The sequence below is a fragment of the Aotus nancymaae genome, unplaced genomic scaffold (genome assembly GCF_030222135.1).
Source record: "Aotus nancymaae isolate 86718 unplaced genomic scaffold, 86718_ANA_hifiasm-v0.15.2.pri h1tg000006l, whole genome shotgun sequence".
NCBI lineage: Eukaryota > Metazoa > Chordata > Mammalia > Primates > Aotidae > Aotus > Aotus nancymaae.
Genome location: NW_026988417.1, coordinates 80,411,384 through 80,432,589, shown reverse-complemented (window position 1 = coordinate 80,432,589; position 21,206 = coordinate 80,411,384). Strand labels below are relative to the sequence as shown.

At 39.7% G+C, this 21,206-nt stretch overlaps 1 protein-coding gene across 2 annotated transcripts in view; it reads left to right on the top strand.

Moving 5' to 3' along the window:
* The window catches only part of SPARCL1 (SPARC like 1), a 54,751-nt gene that overhangs the window by 11,296 nt on the left and 22,249 nt on the right, over positions 1-21,206 (top strand). For both annotated transcript variants that reach the window (XM_021673257.2, XM_021673256.2), the window contains 2 exons: positions 15,726-15,790; positions 20,895-21,041. In XM_021673257.2, the coding sequence (XP_021528932.2) occupies positions 15,737-15,790; positions 20,895-21,041 (201 nt within the window). In that variant the 5' untranslated portion in view covers positions 15,726-15,736. The remainder of the gene's footprint in view (positions 1-15,725; positions 15,791-20,894; positions 21,042-21,206) is intronic.

Here is a 21,206-nt window from a genome sequence, read left to right as displayed (position 1 = left end):
CAAAAGAGGGACAATTTCCACTGAATCCAAAGGTGTTTTATATTATACTGGTAGAGTTTAACTAATAAGGGAAATTCAAATAAGAGCAGTCAGAGGAGAAAGCCAAGAACCAGGCGTTCAGGGGAAAGAAATCACAGGGTAGTAAAGAAACAAATAAATTAAGGGGTAGGGAGAAGAGCTAAAGGCAGAAAAAGAAGAGGATTAATCTATCTGATCATTTCAGGGGCTAGGCTTTAAAAGGTATATTGGCATACTGCTAACAACATGAAGCCAATCATTCAGATATTATTAAGTTACTGCACCACCACACATGCCAGGACTTCGGGTGAGCCATCCTATTCCAGATTCAGGGTTTGTGAAGCCAGGAGTTTATACATATGTTTCAGACCTTCTTTTTTAAAAATAGAAGACTCAAAATCAAGTTTAGAACTTTGTATGGAGCCTGCACAAGTAAGGGGCCCTGAGACTCAAGTTTCCTAGTTTTGTGGCACATCTATCCTGGCCATATTCAAATGTCTACACCCCAAATACAACAAAAGGTGGAGGGAAATAAATAAATGTAAATATGAGAAAATCCTGCATTCCAAAATCCTGCATTCCTTTCCTCTGAGAAAGAGAAAATAGTAGCACAGATATCACAGTAGGACTTGAGCAAAGAAAAATAAATATGGCCAAAATAATTTCTCCCACGATAACATAGGGCCAGGAGTGGTGGACCCTCTCTGAAGGACTGGCAAATGTCTGAGACAAAGAACAGGGAACTGTCTCCCTGGATGGATCCATCCCATCTGGAGCTCTGGAATGAGACACAGTGAGATTAGTGAGTGGTACGATAAGATGAGATACGATGAGAAACTCTGAAAGGCATAATTAAGAGGTGGTGAAAGGTGGCTATTTCACAAGCTTGGGTAAGATAAGCCTGGAAGATCCTCTAAATATAACTAAAGTAATCCCTCAATTACACATTATAGAAAAGGAGGAATAGACTAGTTTTGCCTGAGCAAGACAAAAACAGACCTTTAAGAATGTCCCTGAAAAGCCCTCCCTCTGGGTGTCCTTTGGCTTCCATGCTCCTCACTGCTGACTGGGCACAATGGTAAAGAGGGAAGTGCTCACTGGATGGTAGTTCTATGAAATGGAGGTGAGGGTGACAGATGGGAGTACACAGGTGGTACACAGATAAAGTGCTTAGCATAGAACCTGGCATACAGTAAAATCTCAGAAAATGTGTGTGCCATTGTATGAGCTACTATTAAATGGTCTAAGATAAAAATGTACTTTTTCAATAAAATGATACTTTGATAACCATAAGTGATTCTACTACTGAGTATACTTGAGTGCTATTCCACACAAAAACATTTAATGTTTGTAGCCATTTATATATTGCTACTTACAGACTTAGTGACCAAAACAACTGTTTCATAATGTCTCGAGATCCAGTGGGTCAGATATTTGGGCGAGCCTCTCAGAGGTACTCAGCTGGGAGATGAGCTGATCCAGAGTGGCCCAAGATCTCTCCACTCACATGTCCTGCACATTTGCAAGGACAGATACAAAGCTGGGATTGGCAGAACTGTTGAAGTGTCCTCTGTGACATGACAGTCTCTTAGAAAGTGGCTTAAGGCTCCCAAAATGAGTTTTCCAAGAGATCCAGGTAAAAGTTTCAAGGTTGTTTATGACCCAGCTTTGGGTCATTTGGAATATCATTTCCATCTCAATCGATTGGCCAAGTAAGTCACTAAACCCAGTACAGAGTCAAGGGAAGAAGAATTAGATTCCACCTCTCAATGGGAGAAATAGCAAAGAAGTTACAGCAATATCTACCACAATATTTATATATATTAAAGAAATGTAAGAAATTGTCTCAAGACAGCTACTGATGTGAATTAGCATAGAGTTGATATGTGTGGATGTTTGGCTCTTAATGGGAGATCTATTTCTGCCATGACAAATGATTCATCTGCAGATATATTTCAATGGTACATAGGTCAACCAATAGAAAAACTCTAGACATTTGAAATTCAAATACTGGATGTTCCCAGAAAGTCCACACCTATAAAATGCTGTCTAATTGTCATCTTTTAAAACTCCAATTGATGTTCTTCTAAAAGTTTGGTAATGAGACACCCTGTTCCTAACAGAAGGAAATAGCTCTTCTTCCAGTTCCCCATCATCCCTCACCTTTAACCTCTCTAAATCCACAAAAAGAAACACTGGGATGAAGGAAAGAAAGAAAGAACTTAAGGAGTCCAGTAAAAGGATGAATTAAAGTGTTTGAATTATTAGTTATTGGGGTTAGTAAGCCATTTTCTGCCTTATGAGTGTTTCAAAGAAATGATAACATCTTTTTCATTTTTACAGTTGGTGAAATTACCAGATAGCTATAGGATCACATCTGAATCTCAAAAAACTCCAGAAGATAGATAAGAAAAGTTATTATTGTTTTTTCTGTTTTGCAGATGAAGAAACCAGTGGCTTGACCAAAGTCTCTTAGCTGGTAAAAGGCAGTTCGAGTCTGGAACTTAGATCTTCCAGTTTGAGAACTGTCCTTTAAACTATGCAGCTGCCTTTGAATAAGCTCATGCATTTGAGAAAAATAATATTTATTTAGTTTTACATCAATGGTGCATATTTAAGTCTTTGAGAATAATAACTCTGTGTATTCCAAAATTTGTCTCATTTTTGCATTTTTTCATCGAGTTTTTCTATTTCTGCAAAAATAATCTGTATTTTGTAATCAGTGCACACTAAACTTGAATGTCTCAAAATAAATGACTTTTTACTCATCCAAGAATAAATAGTATTCATCATACTTAGCAAGGACATCATGGTTTTGATTTTTCAAAGTACTTTGCAAGCGTCAGCTAATTAAGCCTCCCTGAGTCTTCAGTATGACAGTTGTTTTCAAAATATGTCTCATTTCCCAGGAAAGTTCTCCATTCTGTCTTATTTATACAAATCAGCACATTTGCTCAGTTCTTAAAATAAGAAGGTTTTAAAGGCCATGAAATAATCTTTGATCAATATGTGGCAAATACAATTAGCTCAGTGAGATAAATATGTGCAGTGACTAGTCTGAAGGACAACATGGAACACGGCAGAAGAACACAAGGCATTTTAAAGTCTAGATACTGGATTGTCCCACAAGGTCCTTCAAAAATAAAACACAGGCATCTTCTTTATAATTGAAACTTGAAGGGTTTTCCTGCTTGGATCATTCTAAATAACATGACCATACTCTGCATTTAAATTTTGTTTCCAATTTCAGGATGGAAATAAACTCTTAAAAATAGTTCCATCTTTGGACTCAGCAATAATCAGGGACCATGCAGTAAATGTTAGCTCTCAAAAAGCCTGCACAAGTGGCCATCTGAGGTTATATAACAATCCCTACACTTGCTTATGCCTTAAAATGTCTTTCACACAGCTAAGCCAGAATTCTCAGCATTCCAATAGCTCCTTTGGGTTAAGAATAATGTGAACATACCTCTTACCAGAGAATAGAAAGACATTAATTCAGGAATAATCTTTTTTTTTTTTTTTTTTGAGATGAAGTCTCACTCTGTTGCCCAAGCTGGAGTACAGTGGCACAATCTTGGCTCACTGCAACCTCCACCTCTTGGGTTCAAGCAATTCTCCTGCCTCAGCCTCTCGAATAGCTGGGATTACAGGTTCCAACCACTACACCTGGCTAATTTTTGTGTTTTTAGTAGAGATAGTGTTTTACCATGTTGGCCAGGCTGGTCTCGAACTTCTGACCTCAAGTGATCGGCCCGCCTTGGCCTCCCAAAGTGCTGGGATTACAGGCATGAGCCACTGTGCCCAGCCCTAATTCAGGAATGTTCTTATTTCCTTGTTAGGGTTTAGATGCATGCAAAAAATCTAAGATTTAAATGTATAGAATATAGGACAGGTGAGTTTGTGTTTAATGAGTGAACTAAAAGTAAATATGTTCTGGAACTAGCTCCTGGGAAGCTTGAAATCATGTAGAGGAGGAAGATATCGAAAAGGGAAGGAGAAACACTAAGGTTCTTTTCTCTTATATCACACTTAACACAAGACATATGTAGTTAAATAACTCTAATGATATTACTGATGAAAGGCAGCAGGCAGAACAATGGAAATGATAATCATTTGTACGGGTAAGGTACTTCAGAGTTTGCAAAGAGCTTCCTCACTTCAGTGGCTACCTTTGACATTGGAAGGAACTGTTATTCCCATCCTATAGATGACGTTTGGAGAGAGAAAGTAAATTGTTCAAGGTAGTATTTAGCACTTGGCAAAGCCAGGGCCCAAAGCCAGAACTTCTGGCTTCTAGTCTGTAGCCTGTTCACTAGTCTGCTTGGGGAGAATATTGAATACGGAGTCCAAAGCTCAGCATTTCTAATTCTTGCTCACCTCTTAAGCCTTATAAATTCATTTGGCCAAACAATTTAGATTCTTTTTTTTTTTAAATTGTACTTTGGGTTCTGGGGTACATGTGCACATCCTGCATCCTGCAGGATTGTTGCATAGGTACACACATGCCATAGTGGTTTGCTGTCTCCATCCCCACCCCCACCCCGTAGCCTACATCAGGCATTTCTCCCGGTATTATCCCTTCCCATCCTCCCTGCCCCATGCTGTCCCTCCTCTCCCCTCCCCTCCCCACCACTCCCCACCTAGCCCAGTGAGTGTTGTTCTCTCCCATGTGCCTAAGTGTTCTCATTGTTCATCACCTGCATATGAGTGAAAGCATGTGGTGTTTGGTTTTCTGTTCTTGTGTCAGCTTACTGAGAATGATGGTTTCCAGATTCACCCATGTCTCTACAAAGGACACAAACTCGTCGTTTTTTATGGCTGCATAGTATTCCATGGTGTATATGTGCCACATTTTCTTTGTCCAGTCTATCATTGATGGGTATTTGGGTTGGTTCCAGGTCTTTGCTATTGTAAATAGCATTGCAGTGAACATATGTGTGCATGTGTCTTTATAATAGAATGATTTATAATCCTTTGGATATATACCCAGTAATGGGATTGCTGGGTCAAATGGAATTTCTATTTCTAGATCCTTGAGGAATCACCACACTGTCTTCCATAATGGTTGAACTAATTTACACTCCCACCAATAGTGTAAAAATGTTCCTATTTCTCCATATCCTCTCCAGCATCTGTTGACTCCAGATTTTTTAATGATTGCCATTCTAACTGGCGTGAGATGGTATCTCAATGTAGTTTTGATTTGCACTTCTCTAATGACCAGTGATGATGAGCATTTTTTCATATGTTTGTTGGCCTCATATATGTCCTCTTTTGAAAAATGTCTGTTCGTATCATTCACCCACTTTTGAATATGTTTGTTTGTTGTTTGTTTTCTTGTAAATATGCTTTAGTTCTTTGTAGATTCTGGATATTAGCCCTTTGTCAGATGGGTAGACTGCAAAAATTTTTTCCCATTCTGTTAGTTGCCAGTTCACTCTAACGATTGTTTCTTTTGCTGTGCAGAGGCTCTTAAGTTTAATTAGATCCCATTTGTCTACTTCGGCTTTTGTTGCCGTTGTTTTTGGTGTTTTAGTCATGAAGTCCTTGCATATGCCTATGTCCTGAATGGTGCTGCCTAGGTTTCCTTTTAGGGTTTTTATGGTGTTAGTTCTTGTGTTTAAATCTTTAATCCATTTGGAGTTACTTCTTCTATAAGGTATAAGGAAGGGGTCTAGTTTCAGCTTTCTGCATATGACTAGCCAGTTTTCCCAACACCAAATGAGGAATCCTTTCCCCATTGATTGTTTTTGTCTGGTTTGTCAAAGATCAGATGGTTGTAGATGTGTGGTGTTGCTTCTGAGGCCTCTGTTCTGTTCCATTGGTCTATATCTCTGTTTTGGTTCCAGTACCATGTTGTTTTGATTACTGTAGCCTTGTAGCATAGTTTGAATTTAGCTTCTGTTTCTTTACATTTAAAAATTATCTCCCTCCTTTCCTCATTGAGTCAAATGAGAGAGTATATAGGAAAACACTTTATAATCTGTGAAATGCTAAATAAATATAAGGAAGGTATAACTAAATCCATCTTAATAAGTTAATATTTCTGGGAACCCTGCCTCAAGACATCCTTACAGTTAAACTTTCCTCTCTTTTGTGTTAAAGAATAAAGAGTCTCTCCTCTTTGGAGTTAAACGTTTTGCATGTGCTTTAATAGTAGACCAGTAAATATGTATCCAGAGCTTACTAAGATGGTATCATCTCACTTAATCTTCTTGCCATTTTACAGACAATGAACTGAAGTCCCCAAAAGCTACATAATTTTCTCAATTACGCAATTAAGTATTAAAGCCTATGATGTGCTGTTTCAGAACCTATGCCTTTAATTGTTATGAAATGTTGTCTTGCTAATAGATTTGGCAACTGGTCTGTTTTTCCTTGTTTTGGTTATCAGTTGCTGTAAAACCGTATGCCCTCACATTAAATGGCTTAAAATCACATCCCTTTATTTGCTCATAATTCTGCTATCTGGATTGGGCTTAACTGTGTGATTCTTCTGCTGATTCTATCTGAAATTATTCATTTGGCTTCAGTGAGTTAGGAGCACATCTGGGGCTGAATCACCCAGGAGGGTCTGTTATACTGCAAGGTTCTGTCCACATGGTCTCTCATCATTCAGTAGTCTGGTTTAGACTTTTGTACAGTGCAGCTGATAGTTTCCACCAAGAGGACAAACTGCAACGTGCAAAAACGTTTACCAAGTTTCTGTTGGCACATGCTTGCTAATTTCACATTGGTCAAAGCAAATCACAAGGTTAAGGAGTTTGAGAACAGCCTGGCCAACATGCTGAAAACCCATCTCTACAAAAATACAAAAAATTAGCTGGGTGTGTTGGTGTATGCCTATAATCCCAGCTACTCAGGAGGCTGAGATACGAGAATTGCTTGAACTTGGAAGGCAGAGATTGCAGTGAGCTGGATCACACCAATGCTCTCCAGCCTGGACAACAGAGTGAGACTCTGTTTAAAAAAAAAAAAAAGGTGGGGGGTGGCAGAGAAAAGAAAGAAAAGAAATCTGAATGATCACATCCAAAATATAAATAAAAATTTCCTGTGACTGCACATTCCCTTTAAGCTACCACCTTACTCTCCTTCTTTGCACAGCCAATCATTTTTAGAGTGTTTTTAGAGTGGTCTGCACTCACTGTCTTTGCTTCATCGCTGCTTGTTCACTCTCCAATCGCTACAGGCTAGCATCCACCGACACCACTGCAACAAAACTGCTCTCTCTGAGCTCTCCAACAACCTCCGCACTTCCAGAGGCAATGGATAATTTCCTGACCTTGTTTGCTTTGAACTCTCTGTGATATTGAACACTTCCTTTTTCTCATGTGACTCCTCTTTCTCTCACTGTTTGTGTCTTTAACTCTTCCCATCCTCTGATGGTGCCTAATGATCTTCACTCCCCAGGGTTCTGGCTCCAGCTCTCTGCTCAGCTGGCTGAATAACTGCTTGTGCTACAGCACCCAAACTACAGCTTTAACCCCAAACTCCATGCTTTTACCTCCTGACATATTCACTCAAGTATCCACAGAGTATCTCTACTCAAATTCAACAAGCCCAGAACTAATTCATTGTTTTTCTTCTAAAACCAAACTTTCCTCCTATAATCCTTCACCTTGGTAATTAATACCACCATTTACTCAGTTGCTCAAATTAGAAATGTGATAACTCAAGACTTTTCCTCATATTCCTATAATATCTAATTTGTCATTAAGTTTTATCTATTTTTTCTTTTAAATTATTTCTTAGAACTATCCAGTCATGTTCTGGTAAATGAACAAGCCGTTCCCTGAAAGAGGGAGAGGTGGGTGACACTTGATGATTTTCATGGTGTGATTGTTCCTCCCACCACAGCTGATTTTGATGCAGGATATTTTCTTGACCCCTTCATGGAACTCGAGACAGGGGTGCCTTGTTTACTCAGCTGCCCTGCTCAACCCCTCACAGGAGGGAGCACGCGAGCGAATGAGTGCAGGAACTGGAGCAAGTGAGTACAGGAACTGGCTACTTTGGCACCAGCAGGAACAAACTCCATGTGGGCCCCACGGCAGCGTCCAGATGTGGGTGCCTGCCACCCTAAGGTCACAGAGGGCGTGTTACCATACTTTCTTAGCTCCACTGTCCACAGACAGCAGTGTGTTATCAGCTCAGTGAGCCCTTTGCCTCATCACATGGGGCAGCTGCCTTCTGCCAGCAAGGGCAACAGCCTTTTTGGGTACCTGCAGTAGTGTGTCCCTAGTTCTTGTCCAGTGCCCAAGAGGAATAAGTGCCCAGATGAACTGATAGTGAACGTGGAGAATCTTTTCTTTTTGGAGATGGAATCCCACTCTGTTACCAAGGCTGGAGTGCAATGGCGCGATCTCGGCTCACTGCAACCTCCACCTCCAGGGTTCAAGCAATTCTCCTGTCTCAGCCTCCTGAGTAGCTGGGATTAAAGGCACACACTACCACACCTAACTAAATTTTTGTATTTTTAGTAGAGATGGGGTTTCACCATTTTGTGCAGGCTGGTCTCAAACTCCTGAGCTCAGGCAATCCACCCTCCTCAGCCTCCCAAAGTGCTAGGATTACAGGCGTGAGCCACCATGCCCAGCCGAGAATCTTTTACTGAATCTTAGGACATAGTAAAGTTAGCTATTATTAACTATCTAATTTTAAGACAATCTCATTACCACGAAGAGGAGAGCAGGAGGAATAATCCTCATAGGTTCTCAGTGGAGAGAGGAGCTGGAAAGGGGATGGAAATGAATGGAAGATCACTCTCAGTTGAAGTCAAACCACCTCTCTCCTATGTCCAGGCGCTTCTTCCCGATGTCCAGCTGCTTATTCCCTCTGCTGGCTGAATCTGGGATCTTTATAGACACAGAATGGGGATGGGACAGGCCATAGGTAGTTTTGGAAAAGGCAACATTCAATTGGTAAAAAGATATTATTCAGAAAGAACCAATTGGGAGAGAGTGGGCACACAGGAATGGAAGTTCTCACTTTGGGCTGTGGGTTTCAGGCTTTTAGCTTAAAGGTGGGATTTTGCCAGGGACCCACCCCATCTACCTAGAGTTTCTCTGCCTCCTGTTGCTATCAATTTTAAGCTACCAACATGACACCACTGAACAGAATTGGGAAGTGGTGCTGTAATCCCAGCACTTTGGGAGGCTGAGGTAGGAGGAATACTTGAGGCCAGAAATTTGAGACCAGCCTGGGCAACATGGCAAGACCCCACCTCTATGAAAAAATACAAATAATTAGCTGGACATAGTAGTGTGTTCCTATATCCCCAGCTACTTGAGAGTCTGAGGCAGGAGGATCACCTGAGCCCAGGAGTTGGACACTGCAGAGAGCTATGATTGCAATTACACTCCAGCCTGAGCAACCAAGCAAGACTATGTCTCAAAAATAAAAAATAAATAAATAAAAGTGACTATAGGTCCATAAATCTAATAAATACTCATGGAATAAATGAATAAATAAGTAAACATTGAATTTAAAATGTAGAGGAAAGAAATGCATTTTTCTTTTTTTTTTTTTAAAGACTAGGTTTCACCATATTGGTCAGACTGGTCTAGAACTCCTGACCTCAGGTGATCCGCCCGCTTCAGCCTCCCAAAGTGCTGGGATTACAGGCATGAGCACCGTGCCCGGCTAGAAATGCATTTTTCACTGATTCTTTACAATTAGCATTCACTAAGAGGATAGGATGTTTTCAATTATCATCAGTAATAGAGTCTACATATTTACTTTAAGCATGAATTAGTATATATAAAATATTTTATTATGATACAATAAAATCATAGAATATATTTTAGTGGGTTTAGCAGTTTAAGGGGAAAAGATAGCAATTTCAGGTTCATAAAATATATGGAATTATTTTCAATTTTAGAATCCTAAAATATTAGGGCTAGAGGATCATCTAGGTCACACTCTTCATTGTTCATAACTTGAGAAAACTGTATCTAAAAAAGGACAAGTGACTTTCCCAAAGTTTCCTGGCAGTTAGGGACACTGCTAGAGCCAGAATCCAGCTCCCCGACAGTTTAATGCTTTTCTCATTGTAAGGTGTTTTTCAATGTATCAGAGTTTTGGGGCAGCAGGGGGAGGTTGCTCCATGTTTTTACTTAAATACATTTTTATTTCACGGAAAACTGAATTCCTATGCTTTTTGCCTTGTTTAGACCATAAGATGTTTTACTGAAAGAAACATGACATTAAGTAATCCAACCAACCTTCTAAGATAAGCCTTGATCCTTCAACACAAGGAAGTGCATTTTACCTAACCACCTTACACCTTAAAATGTTTGGAACTTTCTGTTTAAAAACTCAAACTCAAAGTGAAATCTCAGTTTGTCCCAATGGTGGTTTTTTGGTTTGTCTGGAGATTTTTTGGTGTTTGCCCCCTTCCTTACAGCTTTGTGTAAGAGGTAAATGGAGAACTTTATTTGCAAAACAGCTAGAAAAAAGCTGGAGTAGGAGCCAGGAAATCTAGCTTCAAGCCCAGCTCCCCTTCTACATGGCTCGGTGACCCCCAGCATGTCACACTGTAAGCTTACTAGGCCTGTTCTTCATCTGCCACATCATGGGGTTGTTGTAAAGATCAGATAAGGTAATATCCCACTTGTAAATTTATTTGGTTAACCCAAAGCACTATGACAATAGAAACTTCGAGTATATTTTGTATGCCACTGCCAGTTCTAAATAAAGTAAACATGCATTCCATTGCTAATATTCTAAATTTCTACTTGTTATATGTAGTCATTTTCAGAGGGATCACTTAGAGGAATTATACTTGAGTCTCCAAGAATTGATTAGTCCAGACTAGTTTATTTAAGGTTATAAATGATTTGACTTTCTCCCCACACCCCTGATTCAACCCGCCCATCTGCCCCTTCACACATGCACACACACACGCACACGCACACAATCCCAAATCACTTTCTATGTGCAGCTTCACTATCCATTCTTCTAACTCACTGTTCCCTGGTCCAGGTGGCCCACCCTGGATAGTGATATAGGTAAAAATGTGTTCATGGACCTAACATGATGAGTAAGGCTGTGCTATAGCCCTGTTTTCTTCAATAAAAACTTCATTTGCTGCTACTTTGGGAGGCCAAGGCAGGTTGATCACTTGAGGCCAGGAGCTCGGGACCAGCCTGGGCAACATGGCAAAACTCCCATCTCTACCAAAAATACAAAAATTAGGCAGGCATGGTGGCACATGCCTGTAATCTCAGCTACTTGGGAGGCTGAGGCATGAGAATCACTTGAACCTGGGAAGCAGAGGTCACAGTAAGCCAAGATTGTGCCACTGCACTCTAGCCTGGGCAACAGAGCGAGACTCTGTCTCAAAAAAAGAAAAAAAAACTTCATTTGCTGAGTTAGAACCAAAGACTCATAGGCATTCCTATTTGTCACACTAAAAATAATGATGATAATGACAGAGGAAAATAAGGAGAATATGAAGCAAATATGAAATGGAAGTCATCTGTTGTTAAATGGAGATAAAGCATATACATCTGTTGCCACTCCCTGCTAAAATCATAACAATTATAGGAAAAGAATAGTAATAATATAGACTCACAGCGACTAAGATGAAAGAGGACGAAACAAAGAAGACAAAAAATGTTAACACATCTTTAGAAAATGGAAGACTGACTTAGAACAGGAAGCACTTAAACCTAAGAGTCTGCAGAGAAGGATGCCCTAGACAAAGAAGGAAGCCATTCACACTGAAGAACCCATGAGAGTTCCCAGAATTGGAGGCACCAGGTGATTTGGAAGGCAAGGTGAAGACAGAGGCTGAAATCGGAGTACTGGTTGAAAGCCTATCAGTTTAACTCTTAGATTCAAGATCCTTCCTCCTGCCTGCACAGCCAGGGGACTTCCATATTTCAACACAAACAGGAAATAGCTTATCCTCTGGCTCTGTACTCAGGGTAAGCACAGTGTCAGGTGGGAGGTGGAGCCATACAGAAACCTAGGGACTAAGTGAAAAATCAGTCCATGCACTGAGACATCTCCAGTCTCTTCACTCACCCCACAGAATGCTAGCAACTAGGTTTATACCTGCTTCCCAAGGTAAGAGGTGTGAATTTCTCCTCTAGAGAAAAGAAAACCTCCCTAAAATATCTGACAGTGACATTTGGGGTACCCCATCAAGACTGTCAGGTTGCTGCTCCATGGAAGCCCTCCATTGTTCTATGGAACTGTTCTCTGGAAGCCCTCCAAGCCTGTCCATAAAGTTCTTGGCTTTCTAGTGACTCACTGCTAAGTATTAATGCACAGCCAAAGACATCGGATATTAGAGAAAAACTTTCAACATGAAAAACAAAGATCAAAACTAACTGGGAAAAAAAAAGAACAAGAAGGAAACAGAAAATGCAGGATGCAGAGGAAAATTTCAAAATATTTGATTAACATCCTCAAGGAGACAAGAATATATGTCATACTAATAAAGAACAGGATAATATTAAAAAGAGAAACCATCAGGAAATAAAAAATTAACAGTATATAAGCATATTCTCACTCGTGAAAGAGAAAAAAGTTGATCTCATAGAAGAAGTAGAACAGAGGATACTAGAGACTGGGAAGGGTAAGGGGAAGGAAGGAACAGGGAAATATTTGTTAAAGGACATAAACTATAGCTAGTAGGAGGAATTAGTGCTCTATACCGTTGTAGGATATTATATATTTCAAATAGCTAGAAAGAGAACACTGTTCCCAATACAAAGAAATAATAAATGTTTGAGGTGATGGATATGCTAATTATCCTTATCTGATCACTATACATTATACGTAGTGAAATATCACTATGTACTCCATGAATATGTATATTATCATTTGTCAATTAAAAAAGAAAATAAGGTATATAATTTTTTAAAAAATCAGTAAGAGAGGCCAGGCACAATGGCTCATGCCTGTAATCCTAGCACTTTGGGAAGCTGAGGCAGGCTCACTTTGAGCTCAGAAGTCTGAGACCAGCCTGAGCAACATAGTGAAATCCCATCTCTAGAAAACAAACAAACAAAAAATCAACAGGAAAGACAGAAGGTGAAATTGAGAAACTTTCCCAGAATAATAGAAACACTATTGAAGAGAAGAGCAAAACTGATTAGCAAATCAGAGAATCACCCCTAGAATTCTGATATTTAACTAATATAAATTCCAGAAAGAAAAGACAAAAAATACAAGGGCAAAAATCATTAAAGAACTAACACGTAAAATGCTCCCCAAAACTGAAATATATAAATTTCCAAATTCAAGCGGCCTCATGAGTTCCTAAAGTAAATGTAAAAGGATCCCAACTAAGGCAGAGGTTGTAATATTTCAGAAGACTAGGGCCAAATGTAAAAACTTAAAAGCATCCATAAAGAAAGAAAAAAAGACTGTGTTCATAAAAACATTGGGGCAAAACTCACATCAGAGTTCTTACTAGCCACACTGAAAATTATAAGAAAATGGACCCATGCTTTAAAGTTCTGAGAAAAAAAAATTCCAATCTCGAATTCTATATCTAGTCAAACTACGTATCAAGATTTTTCTAATATGCAATGCCTTAAAAATTCTGTCTCCTGTGTATGATTTCTCAAGAAACTTACGGAGTATGTGCTTCATCAAAATGAGGGAGAAAACGAAGAAAGAAAAACATATGGGACCTAGGAAGCAAGAAATCAAACACAAGAAAAAAGACAAAGGGAATTATCAGCGGGTGTGAATATGGACCCCAGGAGAAAAGCCATACAGCAGCCTGGGATACATCAGTCCAAAGGAAGCAAGAAAACCGAGGCTCTGGGAGGGCCGTTTCCAAGGGGGGAAATGGACACGAGGGATTTCCTTAGGAGGTTGTTGATGTTGCTGTGTTGTTACCATATTAAGAGGAATTTTAAATATTGTTGGCAAATTCAGGAAGAACAAGTGATGGGTGTGTGAAAAACTATGTAAAAAGCTTTAAAAGGAAGGCAACTTCTAAATCAAAACAAAAACAAAATAGTGTTCAAGAAAAGAAATGTTGGTGTGGTTCAACACGTGAAATCACTACTTGGTCCAGCTGTGAAGAATATCTACATTGTCATAAATGTTAAATCAAAATTTAAAAGAGAATTGTGATAAAATTATATTAGGAAGAGAAAGGAGGAAGAGAAGTGTATGTGTATGCACAAGTGTGTAAGTGTGTGTGTGTGCACATGTGTGTGTGTGAAGTGACAGTTGTTGCAATATTAGATCCCTATAATAATATTTAATATATTTTAAAATATCCGTTTAAGCACATTATTTAGAAATATTGAGATAAGTAGCAGAAGAAACTGCTCAGTTTCTTTATAAACATCAGATTCTTATTTAAAGCTCTTTGTGAATGTGTTTATGATTGCAAAAACTAATTTAAGGGAGTCATCTAGTATTTCTGGGAGATCCATAAATCCTCTATTAAATAACTAAAAACTGTATCCCTAATCCTAGTTAGAGGTCAGACTACCAGACTTAGGCATACCCTGCAAAAAAATGTAGACTGCCCACTGCTTTCAAGAACCACAATAATATAATTGGTCTGTGGGAAAAGTCTTAGACCTAGAGTTCATCTGGAGACAACTTACTTAACCTCTCTGAGCTTTCACTTGTCTCATTTCTAATCTTAAAGAGTTCACTTGGAACTAACTAAACTCAAATGAAAGGCAAATAACAAAAGTGAGACAGACCAAGCACAAACGCCAGCATCCCTTACAGAGGACAGTCTCAACTCAGATGCAGCCAACTGTTGTCATGAAGGCCTGTTGCTGCTAAGAGATCAGATGGTTTAAGAGAAACTGGAAATTTCAATTTTGACTTGAAACTTCAGGATTTTTAAATTCTGGTTTACTTTTTTTTTTCGAGATGGAGTTTCAGTCTTACTGCCCAGGCTGGGGTGCAATGGCGCGATCTTGGCTCACTGCAACCTCCGCCTCCTGGGTTCAACCGATTCTCCTGCCTCAGCCTCCCAAGTAGTTGGGATTACAGGCAGCTGCCACCATGCCCAGCTAATTTTTTGTATTTTTAGTAGAGATGGAGTTTCATCATGTTGGCCAGGCTGGTCTTGAACTCCTGACTTCAGATGATCTGCCCACCTTGGCCTCCCAAAGTGCTGGGATTACAGGTGTGAGCCACTGCACCCAGCTAAAATACTGGTTTAAAATGCACAGTGCCTACCAAACCAAACCTAACTGCAGGCCACCTCCAATTCACAGATTACCAGTAAAGACCTCTAAATTAGATGAACATGAATGCCCTTAGATCTATGACTCTGTGGCAGTGCAATGTTGTATGACTAAAAATCTTCACTGAATGAACGTTTCTTTACCACTAAACAGGCAGTGTGTTTTTACTCAAACTTGACATACCACATTACTTCATTTTGTAACTTTTTTTCATTATGAATACTCACAAATCTTAAAACCCAAGATCGGCACAGAGTCTTTACTCGAAGAAGTACAGTCATAAACAGAGATAGGTTCTGCCCAACACAACCGGGCCAAAAAATCAGGGAGTAATTTTCACAGGTACACAATTGAACAAGAACTGTCATCAATCTGTCTTTTCAGACATAATTAATCCACAAAGATAGAAATCAATTTTAAATGAAAAGGACAATATCAAACTCAGTATTTGCTAAGATTATCTTTCACTTTTCCATGAGGAAACGTTTCCCTACCACTGATAATTATCTTCTTGGTTCACAGATCTGGAAAGCATGAAGACTGGGCTTCTTTTCCTATGTATCTTGGGAACTGCAGCTGCAATCCCGGTAAATTTCCTTTCTTCTGTTATTGCATCTCTTTCTCCTGACATTTAGTTCAGAAGTCTTCCATTTAAAAGAAAATGTTCTTATATAATGGCTTAAAATTCTGTTTTTTATTTCAATTATATTCTTTGTTGCTCAAGTAATAAATAAATAACTGGAAAACTCAAGATAAGGTATTAAAAAATTTTTTTAGAGCTATCTGGTTCTACAAGACACAATAAATATGCAGCAGAAAGTTGGGCTATCAGTTTCTTAACCAAAGAATATGCCCAAATACTCAAGGGACAGGAAGAAACAAATTCTCCCAGGGTAGCTCATCACATTAGTATTATAAACCTAAGACTTTAGGTCGGGAGCGGTGGCTCATGCCTGTAATACCAGCACTTTGGGAGGCCGAGGCAGGTGGATCACCTGAGGTTAGGAGTTCAAGACCAGCATGGCCAACATGGCAAAACGCTGTCTCTACTAAAAACTACAAAAATTAGCTGGGGGTGATGGCGGGCACCTATAATCCCAGCTACCCAGGAGGCTGAGGCAAGGAGAATCACTTAACCCATGAGGTGGAGGTTGCAGTAAGCCAAGATCATGCCACTGCACTCCAGCCTGGGCGACAGAGAGACGGCGTCTCAAAACAAAACAAAACAAAAAAACACTGTGCATATCCACAGGCTCCAGCAGCATTTTCTTCAAGATAAATAGATGCTGGCTGAGAAATTTTGAGAGTCTATAATGAAATCAGGAACCAATGGGTTAGGCAGGAAACAGTATGGTAATCATAAATCAGCTCCTAAATCATCCTTGGGAGGCTGTCCAAGCAAGTACGCTGAAAGTAGGCAGGACTAGAATACTCTCTTCTTCATGTTCAGATATACTGGTCCCATTTGCACAGCGATAAAGCAGCTGTACACAAATGAGATCATTTGAAACCGCGTCAGCGGCCTCAAAACAAACTGAAAGTTAAAAAAAAAAAACTGACACCATGGCATGGATGACCACTTGGGATGTTCCACAAATGATCCATGTAATCCTTAATTAAACCAAACGATTATGCCATTTTTTTTTCGCCAAATGGAGGAATCAGCCTCCTTTAAATAGATAAAACAATTTCTCAATTTTTCCTTTCCTCTGTCCCTCTCGAGGTCTAAAATTCTGTCCTTGCTTTTTGGATAAGTTGTTGGCTAGCTCCTGGTTGACAAATGCGTCAGCAAAAGTACACTCCATGGCACCCAGAGAAAGCTGTTCTTGGAAAACAGAGTTTATGACCACTATCAGGAATCACACTTAAGTAGCGTGGAGTTACTCCAGCTAAAATTATACATTGCACCCCGAAATTACAAAAGTGGGACAAATCAATGTTCAATACCGAAAGGAATTCCCACACAACCATTGTTTTCTCCTGAAAATGTGCTTTGTCCTTGCAGCAGTTGCTGTTAGGTAAATAAACATCAAAAAGCGTCTTCGGGCCAGGCACAGTGGCTCCTGCTTATAATCCCAGCACTTTGGGAGGCCAAGGCTAGAGAATCACTTGAGCCCAGGAGTTCAAGACCAGCCTGGGTAATATAGTGAGACCTTGTGTCTACGAAAAATGAACAAAAAATTAGCCAGGTTCCATGGCATGTGCCTATAGTCCCAGCTACTTGGGAAGAAAAGGAGGGAGGATCCCTTGAGCCACGGGGGTTGAGGCTGCAGTAAGCCAAGATTACACCACACCACTCCAGCCTGGGTGACAGAGCAAGACCTTGTCTCAAAAAAAAAAAAAAAGTGTTTGAACCAAATGTTTGAATGATACACCTGCATTTAGACACATTCCAGATGTTTCCTTTCTGGAACAATTTAGTATCAATTAAACCTAGCCAAATGCTAGAAAGTTAAGTATCTTCTCATAGGACTGACCTATTAAAAATTTATATAATTTTCCCTGCCTGCCTGAATTCTCCAGATGTAAATGGATTCTGCGTGGTTGGGAGATTCCAAATAGATTTCCAGGGGGGCATGTTAAATAAATAGAAATATGGCCATAATGATAACACATAATTTCAATTTCAGAATATTTCTGAAAGTAAAATAGCTGCCATTTTTTGTGTGCATTTCTTCCTACTTAGGCGGTAGGGGGATGGAAGGGGAGAGAGAGTGACCAGTTCTCCACTAATAAGCCTAAAATCTCCCCCATCCATTGCCTTCTATACTGGCCCTGTTGGCAGCTCACCAAAGGGGCCACCATTCTTTCTCCTTTTTACCCTTCTTTAAGGCTTCTTTATAAACTTTTTCAAATTCATTACTCATTTTAGTTGAAAAGGAGATATGAAGCAAAAGAGCAAACCAAACCTAATATAAATCCTGTACTTTGGTCAGGAGCTGTGGTTCACATCTGTAATACCAGCACTTTGGGAGGCCAAGGTGGGCAGATCACTTGAGGCCAGGAGTTCAAGACCAGCCTGGCCAACATGGCGAAACCCTATCTCTACTAAAAAAACAAATAAATACAAAAATTAGCGTAGCATGGTGGCCCTGTAATCCCAACTACTAAGGAGGCTGAGGCATGAGAATTGCTTGAACCCATCAGGCAGAAGTTACAGTGAGCCGAGATCCTACCACTGTACTCCACCCTGGGCAACAGAGCAAGACTTTGCCTCAAAAAAAAAAAATTAAAATTAAAAAATAAATCCAGGCTGGGCACAGTGGCTCATGCCTGTAATCACAGCACTTTGGGAGATCAAGGTGGGCAGAACACCTGAGGTCAGGGGTTCAAGACCAGCCTGAACAACATGGAGAAACCCCAACTCTATTAAAAATACAAAATTAGCTCGGCATGGTGGCACATGCCTATAATACCAGCTACTCAGGAAACAGAGGCAGGAGAATCGCTGGAACCTGGGAGGCAGAGGTTACAGTGAGCCGAGATCACGCCACTGCTCTCCAGCCTGGGCAACAAGAGTGAAACTCCATCTCAAAAAATTTTAAAAATAATTAATTAATTAATTAATTAATCCTGTACTCCATGGCTTGCTTTATGTTACACAGTCAGCACTACAGAACCTGCTAATGGAATAAAAATAAGTTAATCCAAATAGAATCCAAGTTTCCTACTTACACCTGTATATGCCATCTGAGTGTCCAGAGCTTCTCTCTGATAAAGATTCACGGTGAATATCTGCCTCAGATATTGGGCAGTTTATATCATTACCACGGTGTGACATTAGTACTAGCAATAGCAATTTTCAGTCAGGCAACTCCTTAAAATTCATAAAATATTTGTTATATATAAACTTATTTTGGTATCTCTGCTCACTTGATATTTCTTGCCACCTTGAGAGGCAGCAGGGTAGAAACTAAAGACCTTGGCCGGGCGTGGAAGCTCACAACTATAATCTCAGCATTTTGGGAGACCAAGACAGAAAGATCGCTTGAGCTCAGGAGTTCAAAGCCAGCCTGGGCAACATAGTGAAACCCCATCTCTACAAAAAATACAAAAATTAGCCAGGCATGGTGGTGCCTGCATACCAGATACTCAGGAGGCTGAGGTAGGAGGGTGGCTTGAGCCTGGAAGGCAGAGGTTGCAGTGAGCTGAGATTACACCACTGCACTGCAGCATGGGCAACAGACTGGAGTTAATTAATTAACTTAAAATAATTAATTAATTTTATTAATATTTTTAAATTAATAAAAAATATTAACCTGTCAAACCACAGATAGAAAGTAAATAGCGGAGGCAAGACTTGAATGGAGGCCTCTTCCCTTAAAGTTCAGTTATTCCATTTCCCCATCAAGCATCACTGACCAGCTCTTCATCCAAGTCTCTAATATTGCTAGAAATAGGGCCAACTCCTAATAGAAATTAATACTCCAGATTTTCCCTTTTCTATTAGGCTTAGTACCCTGTCTCACACAGTCTTTGAATTAAGTCTAATTTTTTTTTTTTTTTGAGACAGAATTTCACTCTTGTTACCCAGGCTGGAGTGCAATGGCATGTTCTTGGCTCAATGTAACCTCTGCCTCCAGGTTCAAGCGATTCTCCTGCCTCAGCCTCCCGAATAGCTGGGGTAACAGGTGCCCGCCACCACGCCCAGCTAATTTTTTGTATTTTTAGTAGAGACGGGGTTTCACCATGTTGGCCAGACTGGTCTTGAACTCCTGACCTCAGGTGATCTGCCCTCCTCTGCCTCCCAAAGTGCTGAGATTACAGCAGTGAGCCACCACCCCCAGCCTCTAAATTGTTTTTTATTAAAATTTCCTGATCACGGCCGGGCACGGTGGCTCACGCCTGTAATCCCAGCACTTTGGGAGGCCGAGGCGGGTGGATCACGAGGTCAAGAGATCGAGACCATCCTGGTCAACATGGTGAAACCCCGTCTCTACTAAAAATACAAAAAATTAGCTGGGCACGGTGGCGCGTGCCTGTAATCCCAGCTACTCAGGAGGCTGAGGCAGGAGAATTGGCTGAACCCAGAAGGCGGAGGTTGCGGTGAGCCGAGATCACGCCATTGCACTCCAGTCTGGGTAACAAGAGCGAAACTCCGTCTCAAAAACAAAAAACAACAAAAAAAAAATTTCCTGATCAATGTTAAGGCTGAGATTACAGGAGCGAGCCACCACCCCTAGCCTCTAAATTGTTTTTTTATTAAAATTTCCTGATCAATGTTAAATCAAATAAATATTGATAAAAAGTTTACAACTTTTTCTGCTAATTATCAGTGAGTACTTAAATTAGGAAAATGTATAGTACTATATCTTATGGTTAATTTTATTTGAATTCAACTTTCTGCTAAACAACACTTTTCAAAATTGTAAAGTACAAATGCTTTGCAAAAGTTTGAAAAACACAGAAAATAATTTCAAAACTCAAAGTAACCATTATTCAAATGCTTTTTGCTCTATTTTTATCCAGTCTCTGCAAAAATAACTTTTTCTTAAACACAATTGAGATTCTGCTTCCACTTAACATTCTGTTCTAGGCATTTACTTATATCCTCAAAAACTCTAGAGAATAATTTTTAATTATTGGTATGAATGAAGTATATTGCTACTAATAATGATGACAACAAGATTAGCAAATTTTTTAATTAGCATCTAGACATAAATAACAAAAACCAGTTTTTAATTTTTTCAGACAAATGCAAGATTATTATCTGATCATTCCAAACCAACTGCTGAAACAGTAGCACCCGTCAACACTGCAATCCCCAGTTTAAGAGCTGAAGATGCAGAAAATGGAAAAGAAACAGCAGTATCCACAGAAGACCATCCCCACCATAAGGTAAAAGTAACATTATTTATATTAATATAGTTTTTAAATTCTCCAAAGATCTTAGTTTCAAAGCATGGTCAAAGAGATTATGTCATTTATGTCTCAGTTTAATATTTTAACATGATGATCATCTCAACTGCCTTCAATCACTACATCAGAAGAATCGTGAAGATT